Source organism: Artemia franciscana, chromosome 11 (genome assembly GCF_032884065.1).
Source record: "Artemia franciscana chromosome 11, ASM3288406v1, whole genome shotgun sequence".
NCBI lineage: Eukaryota > Metazoa > Arthropoda > Branchiopoda > Anostraca > Artemiidae > Artemia > Artemia franciscana.
The window spans coordinates 25,002,626-25,019,492 of NC_088873.1; the positions used below are offsets into that span (position 1 = coordinate 25,002,626).

General features: G+C 34.5%; 1 protein-coding gene across 1 annotated transcript in view; it reads left to right on the forward strand.

Moving 5' to 3' along the window:
- LOC136033004 (nuclear factor related to kappa-B-binding protein-like) overlaps positions 1 to 14,158 on the forward strand; it is a 74,233-nt gene extending 60,075 nt beyond the window's left edge. The window contains exons 13-16 of the mRNA XM_065713531.1: positions 5,087 to 5,227; positions 5,817 to 5,935; positions 9,847 to 9,921; positions 13,941 to 14,158. Coding sequence (XP_065569603.1) covers positions 5,087 to 5,227; positions 5,817 to 5,935; positions 9,847 to 9,921; positions 13,941 to 14,090 — 485 coding nt within the window. The 3' untranslated portion in view covers positions 14,091 to 14,158. The remainder of the gene's footprint in view (positions 1 to 5,086; positions 5,228 to 5,816; positions 5,936 to 9,846; positions 9,922 to 13,940) is intronic.
- The last annotated feature ends 2,709 nt before the right edge of the window (positions 14,159 to 16,867 follow it).

The window sequence follows — 16,867 nt, forward strand, 5'->3', positions numbered from 1 at the left end:
AGGGTGGTAAAAGCCATAGGTAAGTGAATCAATGCTTAAAATTGGAATAGGGAGACAAAAAAAGGAGAAATGGTAACTCCAACCTAAAGAGGACAAACCTCATAGACACTTTAAAATTCTATTTTTAGTGGTTAAAGTTAATGTTGAAAGGAGTATTTCCCCTTGTTGTTGGCTATTTAACTATTTGCTTAGCAGTAAGAGAAGAGCAAGTTGAATTCACCTTAAGATCTTTGGCCTCACCAACTAAAATAAGTCCACTATTTGGGTAATCAACAATAAGTGATCAGCTCTTTCCTGTAATTGCTGGCATAATCTACTTTTTTCATCAACTTTTTATTTAGTGAGGAATAAAAAACAGCTATCACGATAATATTAGAAGAATGAGGGATTACCCTTGAACTGATGTTAAGCCAGAGTAATTCATCATAATCAGGTAGATTAGAGATTGAAATAACTTCAGGGTAAAGTCTACTGTTAGTAAAAAAAAAAAAAAAAGAACACTACGACCTTTTTTACCGAGTAGGAAATCTTGATAACAGTGCTTAAAATTCAATGATAACAATAATTTATTTGAACTCTCTCTCTCTCTCTCTCTCTCTCTCTCTCTCTCTATATATATATATATATATATATATATATATATATATATATATATATATATATATATATATATATATATATATATATATATATATATATATATATATATATATATATATATATATATATATATATATATATATATATATATATATATATATATATATACTAGCTGTTGGGGTGGCGCCACCCCAACACCTAGTTGGTGATATATATATATATATATATATATATATATATATATATATATATATATATATATATATATATATATATATATATATATATATATATATATATATATATATGTTTTTAACTACGTAAAACTTGCGAATATACAACATTCTTTGCTGTCCCATTGTCTGTGCATATAAATAGAATGTCAGGTTTAACGACTCTTGAACATGCAACATATAATGGTCCATGGGAAAACAATCCGTATCTTGATCTATACCTCATGATTCTAATGATTGCCCTTGAGCTTTGTTGATGGTGATTGCTAATCGACGATTCCCTGTGTCGCCATCGTCATTTATATATCCCCCTGAGCCCCCCGGCGTCCCTGTTGTAGTTGTGTCCCTGTGTCCCGGTCGTCATGTCCCGGTGTCCCGTTCGTCATTTGTGTCCCGGTCTGTATATACATTCGTTTTTGAATTGGTCTTTTTTTAGGTTTTAGTTTTTTACCTTTTTTTAGTTTTTTTTTCTTTTTTTAGTTTTGTTTTTCTCCTTTATTTTTCGTTTTTTTCCTTTTTCGTTTTATTTTCTTTTTTAGTTTTTTTAGCTTTTTAGCTTTTTTAGTTTTTTATTAGTTTTTATTTTTTTTATTTTTATTTTTTTTGTAGTTTTTACCTTTTTTTTAGTTTTTAATTTTTTTTTTTACTTATGTCCTGGTCGTCATTTATACTCCCTGTGTCCCGGTCGTCATTTGTGTCCCGGTGCTTTGTTGATGGTGATTGCTAATCGAACATTCCTTGTGTCCCGGTCGTCATTTATATTCCCTATGTGCCGGTGTCCCGGTCGTCATTTGTGTCCCGATGTCCCCGTCTGTAATTTCGTCAGTCGAAAACATGACGTCAGTCGACACAGAAACATGACGTCACCTGACAGATCCACAGACAGACAACTTATTTTTATATATATAGATATATATATATATAAATGCAATTAGAGTATGGAAAAGAAATATACATAATAAAAACACTTATCACAAACACTAAAAGTACACTAACAATGACTCACAAACGATCAATACACCCCAACGGAAAATCTACGTCTGACTCAGATCGCTATCTTAATCCGCCTTCTGAAATATCCATCTTATCACATATCTCAAAAACTCCGCAATGTTTGGAGGTTTGACTGTTACGAGACCAATTTTTTTTTTTTTTTTTTTTTTTTGCATGCATGCATGCATGCATGAAACAGCCATTGTCTTTGATATGGAAAAACTTGTCTTTTCTAGCGGTTCGTTTTGGTTTTAGTACTGGCATAAATGGTTTTATTCTTTTTGTGACTCGTGATATTTTTATGAAGCAATTTGATCCAGCTTGGATGTGGATGCGTAACGTTATCACTGCCAGAAAATAATTATGTCTAAAATTCTATTGCCTTTGGTATTTTTAGGATGTCCGGCTGTTCTTGTATCTAGTATATCGTAATCCATATATTTTCCAAAAAATGCTCATTTTCTAGGGTCATTCTCTTATTTTAGAAAATAGGGGGGAACACCCCCTAAAAGTCATAGAATCCTAACGAAAATTACACTATCAGATTCAGCGTGTCAGAGGATCCTACTGTAGAAGTTTCAAGCTTCTATCTACAAAAATATGGAATTTTGTATTTTTTGCCAGAAGGCAGATCACGGATGCGTGTTTATTTGTTTGTTTGTTTTTTTTTCGTTTTTTTTTCCCAGGGGTGATCGTATCGACCCAGTTGTCCTAGAATGTTGCGAGAGGCTCATTCTAACGGAAATGAAAAGTTCTAGTGCCCTTTTTAAGTGACCAAAAAAAATTGGAGGGCACCTAGGCCCCCTCCCACGCTAATTATTTTCCCAAATTCAACGGATCAAAATTCTGAGATAGCCATTTTATTCAGCGTAGTCGAAAAACCTTATAACTATGTCTTTGGAGACGACTTACTCCTCCACAGTCCCCGTGGGAGGGGCTACAAGTTACAAACTTTGACCAGTGCTTACATATAGTAATGGTTATTGGGAAGTGTACAGGCGTTTTCAGGAGGATTTTTTGGTTGGGGGAGGGGTTGAGAAGAGGGGGATATACTGGGGTAACTTTCCATCGAGGAATTTGTAATGGGGGGCGAAAATTTCCATGAAGGAAGCGCAGGATTTACTAGCATTATTTAAAAACAAACAATGAAAAAATAAATAAGAAAAAGTTTTTTTCAGCTGGAAGTAAGGAGCAGCGATAAAACTAAAAACGAACAGAAATTATTACCCATATGAGGGGCTCACCTCCTCCTAATACCTTGCTCTTTGCGCTAGAGTATTTTTAGTAATGTCAACTATTTATTCTACGGCTTTTGTGATTCAGGGGTCATTCTTAATGAATTGGGGCAAAAAGAAATATACATAATAAAATCACTTATCACAAACACTAAAAGTACACTAACAATGACTCACAAACGATCAATACACCCCAACGGAAAATCTACGTCTGACTCAGATCGCTATCTTAATCCGCCTTCTAAAACATCCATCTTATCACATATCTCAAAAACTCCGTAATGTTTGGAGATTTGACTGTTACGAGACCAATTTTTTTTTTTTTTTTTTTTTTTTTTTTTGCATGCATGCATGCATGAAACAGCCATTGTCTTTGATATGGAAAACTTGTCTTTTCTAGCGGTTCGTTTTGGTTTTAGTACTGGCATAAATGGTTTTATTCTTTTTGTGACTCGTGATATTTTTATGAAGCAATTTGATTCAACTTGGATGTGGATGCGTAACGTTATCACTGCCAGAAAATAATTATGTCTAAAATTCTATTGCCTTTGGTATTTTTAGGATGTCCGGCTGTTCTTGTATCTAGTATATCGTAATCCATATATTTTCCAAAAAATGCTCATTTTCTAGGGTCATTCTCTTATTTTAGAAAATAGGGGGGAACACCCCCTAAAAGTCATAGAATCCTAACGAAAATTACACTATCAGATTCAGCGTGTCAGAGGATCCTACTGTAGAAGTTTCAAGCTCCTATCTACAAAAATATGGAATGTTGCATTTTTTGCCAGAAGACATCACGGATGCGTGTTTATTTGTTTGTTCGATTTTTTTTCGTTTTTTTCCCAGGGGTGATCGTGTCGATCCATTAGTCCTAGAGTGTCGCGAGAGGCCTCATTCTAACGGAAATGAAAAGTTCTAGTGCCCTTTTAAGTGACCAAAAAAATGAAGGGCACCTAGGCCCCCTCCCACGCTAATTATTTTCCCAAAGTCAACGGATCAAAATTCTGAGATAGCCATTTTATTCAGCGTAGTCGAAAAACCTTATAACTATGTCTTTGGAGACGACTTACTCCTCCACAGTCCCCGTGGGAGGGGCTACAAGTTACAAACTTTGACCAGTGCTTACATATAGTAATGGTTATTGGGAAGTGTACAGGCGTTTTCAGGAGGATTTTTTTGGTTGGGGGAGGGGTTGAGAAGAGGGGGATATACTGGGGGAACTTTCCATCGAGGAATTTGTAATGGGGGGCGAAAATTTCCATGAAGGAAGCGCAGTATTTACTAGCATTATTTAAAAACAAACAATGAAAAAATAAATAAGAAAAAGTTTTTTTCAGCTGGAAGTAAGGAGCAGCGATAAAACTAAAAACGAACAGAAATTATTACCCATATGAGGGGCTCACTTCCTCCTAATACCTCGCTCTTTGCGCTAGAGTATTTTTAGTAATGTCAACTATTTATTCTACGGCTTTTGTGATTCAGGGGTCATTCTTAATGAATTGGGGCAAAAAGAAATATACATAATAAAATCACTTATCACAAACACTAAAAGTACACTAACAATGACTCACAAACGACCAATACACCCCAACGGAAAATCTACGTCTGACTCAGATCGCTATCTTAATCCGCCTTCTAAAACATCCATCTTATCACATATCTCAAAAACTCCGTAATGTTTGGAGATTTGACTGTTACGAGACCAATTTTTTTTTTTTTTTTTTTTTTTTTTTTTTGCATGCATGCATGCATGAAACAGCCATTGTCTTTGATATGGAAAACTTGTCTTTTCTAGCGGTTCGTTTTGGTTTTAGTACTGGCATAAATGGTTTTATTCTTTTTGTGACTCGTGATATTTTTATGAAGCAATTTGATCCAACTTGGATGTGGATGCGTAACGTTATCACTGCCAGAAAATAATTATGTCTAAAATTCTATTGCCTTTGGTATTTTTAGGATGTCCGGCTGTTCTTGTATCTAGTTTTTCGTAATCCATATATTTTCCAAAAAATGCTCATTTTCTAGGGTCAATGGTTATAAACAAATTCACTCAAGCTAGTGCAAAACCAATGGAATTAAATGGCTTTGGTCTTGTTGGCACCCCTCGTACCAGTGCTATGGCTACTGTAAGCAGCGACATAAAAGCCATCCCTACTCTGGCCAATGGTTAGTGCTTTGTCCTGTTTAGTAAATAATCTTCATAGAAAAAAAAAACTCTTTAGAAAGCTAGTACCATGATCGGAAGCCTCTGTGCCACGGAAAAATTCCATATTTTCACAAAAATTTTCGCTTTTTTGTGTTTCTGTTGAATGTGTATGATCAATAATAGAATATTATTGATATTGTTGCGCGGAGGCTTTCCAGTCTGTTATGAAAGATTTTAATTATGCATTTATTCATTCAAAAGGAATTGAGCCAATAAATTTGTAAGAACTGAATGGGTGCACCACAAATAAGAGGAGAGTGATGAATAAGAGGAAAGTATGAAAGGGCTTAAATACAATTGGCAATTCAGCTCTTGATTCTTTTTTGGAATGTAATATGTAGGAAATACGGCGATTACGTTTGCAATGAAAAAAAAGAAAAGTTACCGAAGGGTACTTACTATTTTATGTTTATGTCGTCTAAATCTGCGTAATTGCAAGTATAGTATCTTTAAATGTTACTCGTAAGATAAGATGATTTAAGTAAGCATTTTTTTTTTCTTGGCAGACTATTAAACAGCCGCAAGTTCTTTGTATCAAATATATTTTAGGAAGGACAGTATCATCTATGTCCGCTTCTACTGCAATTTCTGTAAGCAGCAATAGGCAGCGCATTATCCGGCACCCTGTACAGGTCACTCGAAGTACTACCCCTCAACCAGCATCTTTAGTAAGTGTTTCTTATTAATTTACCTTTTTAAAGGGTGCTATAAAAATACTAGGTAGTTTTGTATCAAACAGTTCGTGGTAACGAACTGTAGTAAGGAGCGACCCGGCTCAATAGAAACCAAAATTCTAAAAAATGGAATGTCGATACCAATAGCTACATCAAAAGAATCGCATTTTAATGCTGATTTTAAATATATAAGTTTCATCAAGTTTTAGTCTTACGCATCAAAAGTTACGAGCCTGAGAAAATTTGCGTTATTTTAGAAAATAGGGGGAAACACCCCCTAAAAGTCATAGAATCCTAACGAAAATTACACCATCAGATTCAGGGTGTCAGAGAATCCTACTGTAGAAGTTTCAAGCTCCTATCTACAAAAATGTGGAATTTTGTATTTTTTGCCAGAAGGCAGATCACGGATGCGTGTTTATTTGTTTGTTTGTTTTTTTTTCGTTTTTTTCCCAGGGGTGATCGTATCGACCCAGTTGTCCTAGAATGTTGCGAGAGGCTCATTCTAACGGAAATGAAAAGTTCTAGTGCCCTTTTTAAGTGACCAAAAAAATTGGAGGGCACCTAGGCCCCCTCCCACGCTAATTATTTTCCCAAAGTCAACGGATCAAAATTCTGAGATAGCCATTTTATTCAGCGTAGTCGAAAAACCTTATAACTATGTCTTTGGAGACGACTTACTCCTCCACAGTCCCCGTGGGAGGGGCTACAAGTTACAAACTTTGACCAGTGCTTACATATAGTAATGGTTATTGGGAAGTGTACAGGCGTTTTCAGGAGGATTTTTTGGTTGGGGGAGGGGTTGAGAAGAGGGGGATATACTGGGGGAACTTTCCATCGAGGAATTTTTAATGGGGGCGAAAATTTCCATGAAGGAAGCGCAGGATTTACTAGCATTATTTAAAAACAAACAATGAAAAAATAAATAAGAAAAAGTTTTTTTCAGCTGGAAGTAAGGAGCAGCAATAAAACTAAAAACGAACAGAAATTATTACCCATATGAGGGGCTCACCTCCTCCTAATACCTCGGTCTTTGCGCTGGAGTATTTTTAGTAATGTAAACTATTTATTCTACGGCTTTTGTGATTCAGGGGTCATTCTTAATGGTAAGGTAAAAGGTAAAGGATACGGCATTAGACTTTACAGTCCGTACCGGCGGTGCTGATCTCCGTTTCTTGGCCCTTCAGCCAGGAAGTGCAATGGGGGTTGGGGGCCAGCCATCCTGTGCTTTCGCACACCCTTCCTGTTTACCTTCCCCAGATTTCTCCAGGTACCCACTTAGAGCTGGGTCAACTCTGGCTAAGCTCTGGCTCATATGTGTATTAAAAACATGAGAATAAAAAATTCTTTACGTAAGCTAATTTGTAAGTTACGTATATCTTTTACTAACAAAAGGATTCGTAAAAAATTAAAAGTTCTAGTTGCCTTTTTAATAAACCAAAAAATAGGAGGGCAACTAGGCTTCCTCCCCGCTCTTTTTTTCTCAAAATCATTCGATCAAAATTATGAGGAAGCCATTTAGCAAAAAAAAAAATATATGCAAATTCCTCTGCGGAGAGCCAAAATCAAAACATGTATTGATTCAAAAACGTTCAGAAATTAAATAAAAAAAAACAAGTTTTTTCAACTGAAAGTAAGGAGCGACATTAAAACTTAAAACGAACAGAAATTACTTCGTATGTGAAAGGTGCTGCTTCCTCATCAACGCCCCGCTCTTTACGCAAAAGTTTTTTACTGTTTTAAAAAGTAGAGCTGAGAGAAAGAGTCAAACTTTAGCGTAAAGAGCGGGGCGTTGATGAGGAAGCAGCCCCTTTCATATACAAAGTAATTTCTGTTCGTTTTAAGTTTTAATGTTGCTCCTTACTTTCAGTTGAAAAAAATTGTTTGTTTTTTTTAATCGTAAAAAAGAAATCATCTTCAAATACATGAAGTTATATTGTACCAAATTTTGGCACTACGTTTTTATATTTTTTAGGGGGAAATAAGGATTTTCGCCAAAGGAGTATTGTTTTTTAAATGCGTGCTTCCAAGATTTGTACTGCATATATGGTGTCATCCTCCCTTCGAAAATGACAACAGCCGTTCTCCCTGTGGGTGTGATTTTCTCAAATTTGTTTATTATGGTTTATTATAGAAGAGGTTTTTTGAAGAAGAAGTAGAAGAGGTTTTTTGAAGAAGAATTTTTTTTTTGTAGAAGAGGTTTTTTTATAGAAGAAGTTTATGTCATGAAATATGGACTTTTAAAAAAGTGAAAGAGAATCAACGAAGATTTCAACGAATAAAAACTTGGGTTGTTTAAGTTTTTTATATTTATTATTCAATTAATGTACTTTGAAATTTGAAATCAATAGGTCAAAACGAACTGGGGGAATTATGTAGTAGGGAAAGTTTTTTGCCAAAAATGAACCTTAGTATTGTACGAACCATGGTTAATAAGCAGAAATTTATGGAAATGCACTTAAACATGAATATTAGTCATATCCTAGCCCTTTAATTACCAATAAAAGGGGTTGACAGAGTGTACTACAGCTTTGTTGCTAGAAAATGAATAATTATTATTATTTTACAATTGGGGGAGTGGGGGTGCTCCGCATTTATATTAAGAAGAGTTTGCCTCTATTCCTATATATGCAGTTATTATTGCTATAAATAACAGAATATAAATCATAGACAGATAAAAATAATGTTTGTTCAGCTAAATATAATTTGCTTTTCCTAAATTGGAAATTTATTATATGTGGCTCTATTCAAGGGTAAATCTATTTATCTGATTGGTACATACATTATTTTCATATACCTTAGGGCCGATGTCTTTTGCTATTTTAAGGGCAACAAATAAAAGTTAAACCTACTAAATCTAAAACAGAAAACAAGAACGTGATAATTTTCAGTTGCTTTTTTAATATCCTTTCATTATTTGAAAAATAGAAGTAAGGAGACGAGCCATTTATAAATTTCGGAAATGATGGGCTCCTGAATTTAAGTTTTAATAGACAACAATAAACATTTGTGTTTCTTTTCCAAGCAAATTCACAATGCCCTAGATTCTTTGAATTTCATTGAAGATAGTGTGAAGTAACTGTACCTATAAATTCATGTATCCCCTTTTTAGGAAAACATCTTATTCAGGAATACCTGAACAAAATCCATATTTGCCTGTAAATCTAAGTTTCTTCTTCTTTCTTCTTTCTTTTCATGTGACTTGAAATTTCACAATTTTGCTACTTTTGCGCTTATCAAATCTCTTTGATGCCTAATTGGGAGATAACTCAAACTAGTAAGTTTCCACCAAAAAATGTCTGTCAATAAAGTGGAAAAATACTGAAATCACGGCGTTCATTACAGATAATATTGATGGCCTATCAACATTTTTTAAATATGGGATTAGCTTCACCGTTTCCTTAGATGGCTTCACCGGCTTCTAGGTTTTTTTTCCTCGGTTGCCAAGGCCTCTGCAATCCTTGTATGGCTCAAATCTACCTGAATAAACTGACTCTAAGACTAGTGACCTTTCCGTCTTAGCTGCATTTTTTTTTTAGGCATGAGATTGTGCATAAGGTCGAGAATAAAACAATAAAGGGTGGAAGTGAGCCAATAACGAATGGAATTTTTGTTCCTAATATATTGTCAGGTTTGGCAGTCGTTTGAGGAAGAAGCTTAGCCCTGTTGATCCCTAACCTGTTTTTGTAAATAATGTAATGTATACAAAAAAAAACAACTAAATAAACGTTTTTGAGCCTCTATAGTAAAGAAACTGTGCGAAGTTTATTTGGTTTGTAATGTCGGTCTAAAAAATGTGTTCAACAGCCTGGAGCTATAAATCTAAAAAAAGAGGATCGTAACATTTTTTGTGATTTTAGGCAACACGATTTCTTATTTTAAGGATTGTATTTTTACATTTACAGAGACAAGTCGTTTTCCAACGTTCTCCTGTCCCTCCGCCCTTAAGACAGCAAAGAGGGGCTACGATTCTTGTTGAGGTTAGTGAATGCATTTTATATATCTGTTACAATGTGATTTATGTTTCCATGAAGTTTATTTTCGATTTGCTTTGCTCGCACTCATTGGCAACTTTAGGAGGCTTATACAACAGTAAAATTCTGTCATCGAAACAGAAATTAAATATATCACCCACAAATTTCTGGTCTACAGTGGCTACCTTTTTTTCAATTGCCCCAAGAGTTTTTTTTTTTTTTTTTTTTTTTTTTTTTGAAGGAAACAATTGTGTTGAGAAGGATTTTATTCTATTGACGAAGATCTCATGTAACTAAAACAAAATGTGTCTCAGCTTTGGTAAGAAATAACGACAAAGGAAACCTCTGTATTGATCCAATTTTATGCTAATATTTCGGAAAAATAAACCTATCGCTATGGCAAGTAACTTAAGATTTAAAAATCCTCATAGGAATATATGATTATCAAACAGTTCGTGGTAACGAACTGCAAGTAAGGAGCGACCCATCTCAATAGTAACCGAAACTTTAAAAAACGGAATTTTGATACCAATAAATATATCGAAAGAATCGAAATTTTATGCTGATTTTAAATATGTAAGTTTCATCAAGTTTAATCCTACCATCAAAGGTTACCCCTGAAAGTCATAGCATCTTAATGAAAATCGCACAATCAGATTCAGCGTATCAGAGAACCGTACTGTAGAGGTTTCAAGCTCCAATCTACAAAAATATGGAATTTTGTATTTTTTGCCAGAAGAAAGATCACAGATGCATGTTTATTTGTTTTTTGTTTTTTCCCATGGTTGATCGTATTGACCCAGTGGTTCTAGAATATCACGAGAGGGCTCATTTGAACGGAAATCAAAAGTTCTAGGGCCCTTTTTAAGGGACTGAATAAATTAGAGGGCAACTAGGCCCCCTCCCACGCTCATTTCTTTCAACATAGTCGAAAACCTAATAGCTACGTTTTTGAGGACGAGTTAATCTCACAGAGTCCCCGGGGGAAAGGCTACAAGCTATAAACTTGACCATTGTTTACATATAGTATTGATTATTGGGAAGTATGCAGACATTTTCTGGTGGCAGGTTGGGGGAAGAGGGTTACATGGGAGGATCTTTCCATGGGGGAAGAGAATTTCCATGAAGGGGGTGCTGGATTTCCAAACATTATTTTAAAAAATCAGATATCAAGTTTTAGAAAAAAAAAAGTTTTTTTCAACTGAAAGGAAGGAGCAACATTAAAATTTAAAACGAACAAAAATTATTAGGTATGCGAGGGGTTCGCCCCCTTGTCAATATTTCGCTCTTACTATAAAGTATTTTTAGTAATTTCAAAAGAGCTGTTTATTCTAATTAAACAACTTTTGGGATTCATGGGGCATTCTTAAAGAATTGGAACAAAATTCGAACTTTAGCGTAAAGAGCGAGGTATTTACAAGGGGGTGAACCCCCTCATATTACGTATATGAGGGAGTTGCTTCCACTCATCAGTACCTCGCTCTTTACACTAAAGCTAAAATTTTGTTAAATAATGATAAACAAAAATTTGTTCGTGTTATTTTTCGGCCAATCTTAGCATTTAATATTATCTTTAACAGCTTCTTAACTATAATTTTTATTTAATAATAAATCAAATATATTGTATGTTTTCGGCTTGTGATTGTTATTAAATAAAAAAAGCAAGCTTTTTTCCAACTAAAAGTAAGGAAAAGCACTAAAATTTAAAACGAACTGAAATTATTACGCATATGAGGGGGTTCGCCCCCTTTTCAATATCTTGCCATTTACACTAGGGTATTTTTGGTAAATTCAAAAGAGCTATTTTTTCTAACTAACCGGCTTTTGGGATTCAGGGTGCATTCTTAAAGAAGAACAAAATTCAGTTTGAAGTTTGAATTCGAACAAAATTCAAACCTTTTAGCGTATAGGTTTTGACAAGGGGACGAATCCCCCTCATATTATGTGTATGAGGGAGTTTCTTCCATCGTCATATTTCGCTCTTTACACTAAAACAAAAATAATTTTGTTAAATAATGGCCGATATAAAAAATAATTTGTTTCTGTTATTTTTCGGCCAATCTTAGCATTTAATATTATCTTCTTAATTATGATTTTTATGTGATAATAAACCAAAGATATTGTATGCTTTAAGCTTGTGGTTGTCATTAAATAAAAAAAACAAGTTTTTTTTCCAACTGAAACTAAGGAAAAACATTAAAACTTAAAATGAACAAAAATTATTAAGTATACGAGGGTGTTGCCCCTTCTCAGTACCTCACTCTTTACGCTAATGACTTTTTCCAATTATTTAAGAATGACTCCTGACACACAAGGACCGTTTAACTAGAATAATAAGCTTTTTACAAATTCACAAACATTTTAGCGTAAAGAGCGAGGTACTGAGGAGGGGGCAGCTCCCTCATATAGGTAATAACAACCAAAAGAAAAATCTGAGACAATTGCTGTTCAAACAGTTTGTGGTAACGAACTGTATGTAAGGAGCGACTGGCTTAATAGTAACCGAAACTCTAAAAAATGGTCTCATTAAAAAGTATTTTGATCCCAATAGATATATTAAAAGAATCGGCTTTTTATGCTAATTCAACTATTTTTATGCTACTTCAACTATTAAGGCTACGAGCCTGAGAAAAATTTCCTGATTTGAAAAAAAGGGAGAAACACCCCCTAAAAGTCAAGTGATCTTAATGAAAATCGCACCGTCAAATTCAGCGTATCAGAGAGCCCTACTGTATAGGTTCTAAGATCCTATCTGCAAAAATGTGGAATTTTGTATTTCTTACCAGAAGAAAGATTACAGATTTGTGTTTATTTGTTGTTGTGTTTTCCATGGGTGATTGCATAAACCCAGTGGTCCTAGAATATCAGAAGAGACCTTCCGTCCGTCAACTGGACGGAACTTAAAGTTCTAGTGTCCTTTTTAAGTGACCGAAAAAATTGGAGGGCAACTAGGCCACCTCCCCGCCACTTCTTTTCCCCAAATCGCCTGATCGAAATAATAAAACTTATAAATAAAATAATAGATAATATATGATAAATAAAACAAAATAAGCTATTTTTCAAAACAATAAAGAACTTCAGCGTAAAGAGCGAGGCATAGAGGAGGGAACAGGCCCTTTCATATACGGAATAATTTCTGTTCGTTTTAAGTTTTAATGTCGCTCTTTACTATTAGTAAAAAAACTTTTTTTTAAACGTAATTTTTCATCAAAACTATCGAGTTTTTTTAGTAACATCCTAGGTTTGATTGGAGAAACTTAATCGTACATTGAATCTTATTTTTTTTTTATTATTACTTTTTGGACTGAGCACTGTTAATAGTACTGTTAAAACCCTGAGAGCACTGTTAAAACCTTGACTTAAATTGTCATTTTTAAACACCAACCACTGTATTTGTAGATATGTTTTGTAGATATGTTCTGTTCTGTAAATATTTAGTATCATAATCTACCTCTTTTGCTGAATTTACTTAACTGCAAAAAGGTTTTGTAGTATCCTTTAAATTAAGAAATACTATCGTCTTTGGGAAGTGTTTTTGTATATAAGAACAGGGCTTGACGGTGTAGAATCACTTTTCATGTTTCAGTTAGGTAGTGATTTATTAACATTGTGGCCTTCAGCAATTTCTGAGAGCTTCATATGTTCACTTATTTTATGTACTTTTCCCTCCTAAAAGGAAACTACTGTAGATATGACCGATAATAGTCATAATGAGTCATTTTTTATTGTATTCTCATAAATGTTCACAAAGGCTGACTGCTGAGATAAATATATTACATGTTTTTTTTCCTGTCTAAGCTATTTTGTGCATTGAATCGCCGTACATAGCTGTTTGTGTCTTTGTTTTCCCAAGATTAAAATGGATATTTATCAATTTTCTACCATTCAATCATATGTTTGGTAATGACCTATCCTCCCTGTTCATCGATCCGGGGGACGCCTGCGCCAACGTGAGTGTTTTTTTTTTTCTTGATAATATTGTTGCCAAGCATCTATGAAATTTTGACTTCTTTCTTCTTTTTTAGGCTCCGGATGGGACAAGACGCCAGATAACTTTACCGCCTGGTTTTCACGCCACTCGTGAGACTATAAGCTCCCTTGCTCGTGTTGTCCAAAATACACCAGGAAGAGGACCAATAAGATTGAATACAAATTGGAATCTGAACCAAAACTGATGTTGATTGCTATGTTTTTGTCGTGTTTTAGTATATATCCAACGAATAATAAAATGTTTGCTTATCAATTATTTGGAAGTATTTTTACCCGTAAATGGTTTAGGCAATGAAAAAAAAATGCAATGAAAACCAAGAATAGCGAACGAGGCACATTTTAAGCCGATGAGCTTAAAAGCATAAATTAGAGATTTCTCGGCAAAAATCTCCACTAACCCAACAGCAGTACGAAAAAGTATTAAATAACATATACAAAATAGTGTTAATAATATAGAAACAAATTATCTGATACAATAAACGATTCACATTTATGTTTCGAAATGAACTGTATTCGGTGTAATTAATCTAAATGTAGCTACTACTAGTAGTAACAATTTACAGCATCACTAAGCCACCTGAGGCTACCACAGCTATGCTCCCTTATGCTCACCACCAATCTATTCAAAGATGCACTGTTTCTCCTTCCAATGTAGCTCAATCCTTCCGTTTTATCCTTTCTTATAATGTGTTCCCACCTTTTTTGGGCATGACCTTCTCTTTGTTTGGCTGAAGATGGATGGCCAACAAGAACAAGATATGGTAATCTGCTATATTCATCTTTAAAACGTGACCTAGGCATCTTACCGTTTCCTTCATTAGAGCCCGAAAAGCCCAGCCTTTGATGCATATTTTTTTTATAGCTTAGTGTTTATTGTAAGGTAACTGAGTAGCCTACCTAAGACCGTGGTTAGACAATGCCTTTGGAAAATACTTAGTAAAACTTATCAGTCTTTTCTTGCACCGATGTTTCAGAGCCATATTTGACCACTATCATGACTGTGGACTCCATTATTCTAATCTCTTTTGCGTATTTGTCTTGTTATTCTTCCAGCCGTTCTTAAACTACAAAAAAAAACTTATCGCCTTGGTTAATTTTTGTTTTACGACTATTGTTAGATTGGTTCACAAAGAGGAGAAGTGAGGCTTCGACATTCTTTTCTTCTTTTTATGTTTATTTAGTGTAAACATACCCTCGCCCCACCTTCTGTAGATTTATATCTTTACGAAGTGAACAGAGATTTTGTGAGTTTGCTTTTTCGAATTAATTATTTTATTTATAGTTAAGTATAGAAATTATAATGTTGTTTCTCTTTCTTCTTTCTTCATTAAGCAAGTTGTTTATTTAAAAAAAAAATTATTGTCTTTGGTTATTCAAGAGGTTTTAAACTGGTTGACTGATTTGCCAACTCGCATCATTCTTTTATTGATAAGTATTTGTTTATCATAGAGAGGATGTATGAAATTTTAAAAAATGTCTCCATCAGTCAAAATAACCAGAGTTTAAGCGAAAGAAATGAGAAGATTTACCAGATATGAGGAGACAAGTCGTAACGCCAATCCAAGGCTCTACGTTGTCGAGCGGTATGTACACGTAGGATAAAAAAATGCTGGTTCATTAATCTGAATTGTGTTTCTCAGTATGATAGCTGGGACTACTTGAAATTGTAGACCGAAATAGTCTTGTTTCCATGACTCATCGGATCAACAGTCCCTTTCTTTAAGGCGATGCGATGCCTTAAAATTCATTTTGCGAGCCTCAGCCTCAGCGTCGGCTGACCGGCTCAGGTACAAAGGATCCATTAGTGGATTCTCACAGGGCAGTAACTAGCTATCATTAAAAGCTGTCGAGAGTTCGGAGTAAGACTCTTAGAATCGACCGAAAATACAGCAAAATTACACTTTCGTTTTGTTGGTGGTTCTTTAATCAAAGCAGGAGGCACCACAGGTGGTTCCCAAAGTGACCAAATTACACAAATTATAATCTTTTTTCTTTTCATTCAAAGAACACCATTCATACTCTCTGATGTGCATAAAAAATAGATTAAAGGAGTTCAAGTTCTTAGTTCCTTTTATTACTTCCATTTATACTTCCTTTTATTACTCCTTTTATTATTTTTTCATAATTTTATTTATTATTTTTTATACTCCTTCTAATACTTCCTTTTTATAAACAAAGATATCCTTAAGGGCTCAAAGGCCCGCTATTCAGGAAAAAACACAGATATAAATAAATAGTAAGTACATTCACAAATATTAAATACATATATTTGGATTCTACTCACCAATGCCTATCCAAGAATAACTGGTCTCCGCACCACCTAGTTTAAAAAAATATTAAAAAAAAAGCAAATAAACATTGAGGAGCTAATACTCACACCATCCATTCTAAACAATTAATTTCTTTCTTAATAATTAAGTCTAAATAACTAATCAAAACAAGAGCTAAGAGCTCATATGGCACTTGTGACGAGGCATGAAGAGCTAAGAGCCAAGAGATCATATGGTATGAGCTCTAATAAAATTCTATGAATCAATAGATTGATTTAAAAAGGAAAATAAGAGGCTTAATGCCGATCAGGATTTAAAATAAGAGCTCTGAGTCACGATGTCCTTCTAAATATCAAAATTCATTAAGATCCGATCACCCACTCGTAAGTTATGAATACCTAATTTTTTCTAACTTTTTCCTCTCCCTTTAGCCCCCCAGATGGTCGAATCTGGGGAAACGACTTTATCAAGTCAAATTGCGCAGCTCCCTGAGACGCCTACCAATTTTCATCGTCCTAGTACGTCCAGAAGCACCAAAATCGCCAAATCACTGAACCCCTCCCCCCAACTCCTCCAAAGAGAGCGAATCTAGTACGATTCTGTCAATCACGTATCAAGGACATTTGTTTATTCTATCCACCAAGCTTCATCCCGATTCCTCCACTCCAAGTGTTTTTCCAAGAGTTCCCCCT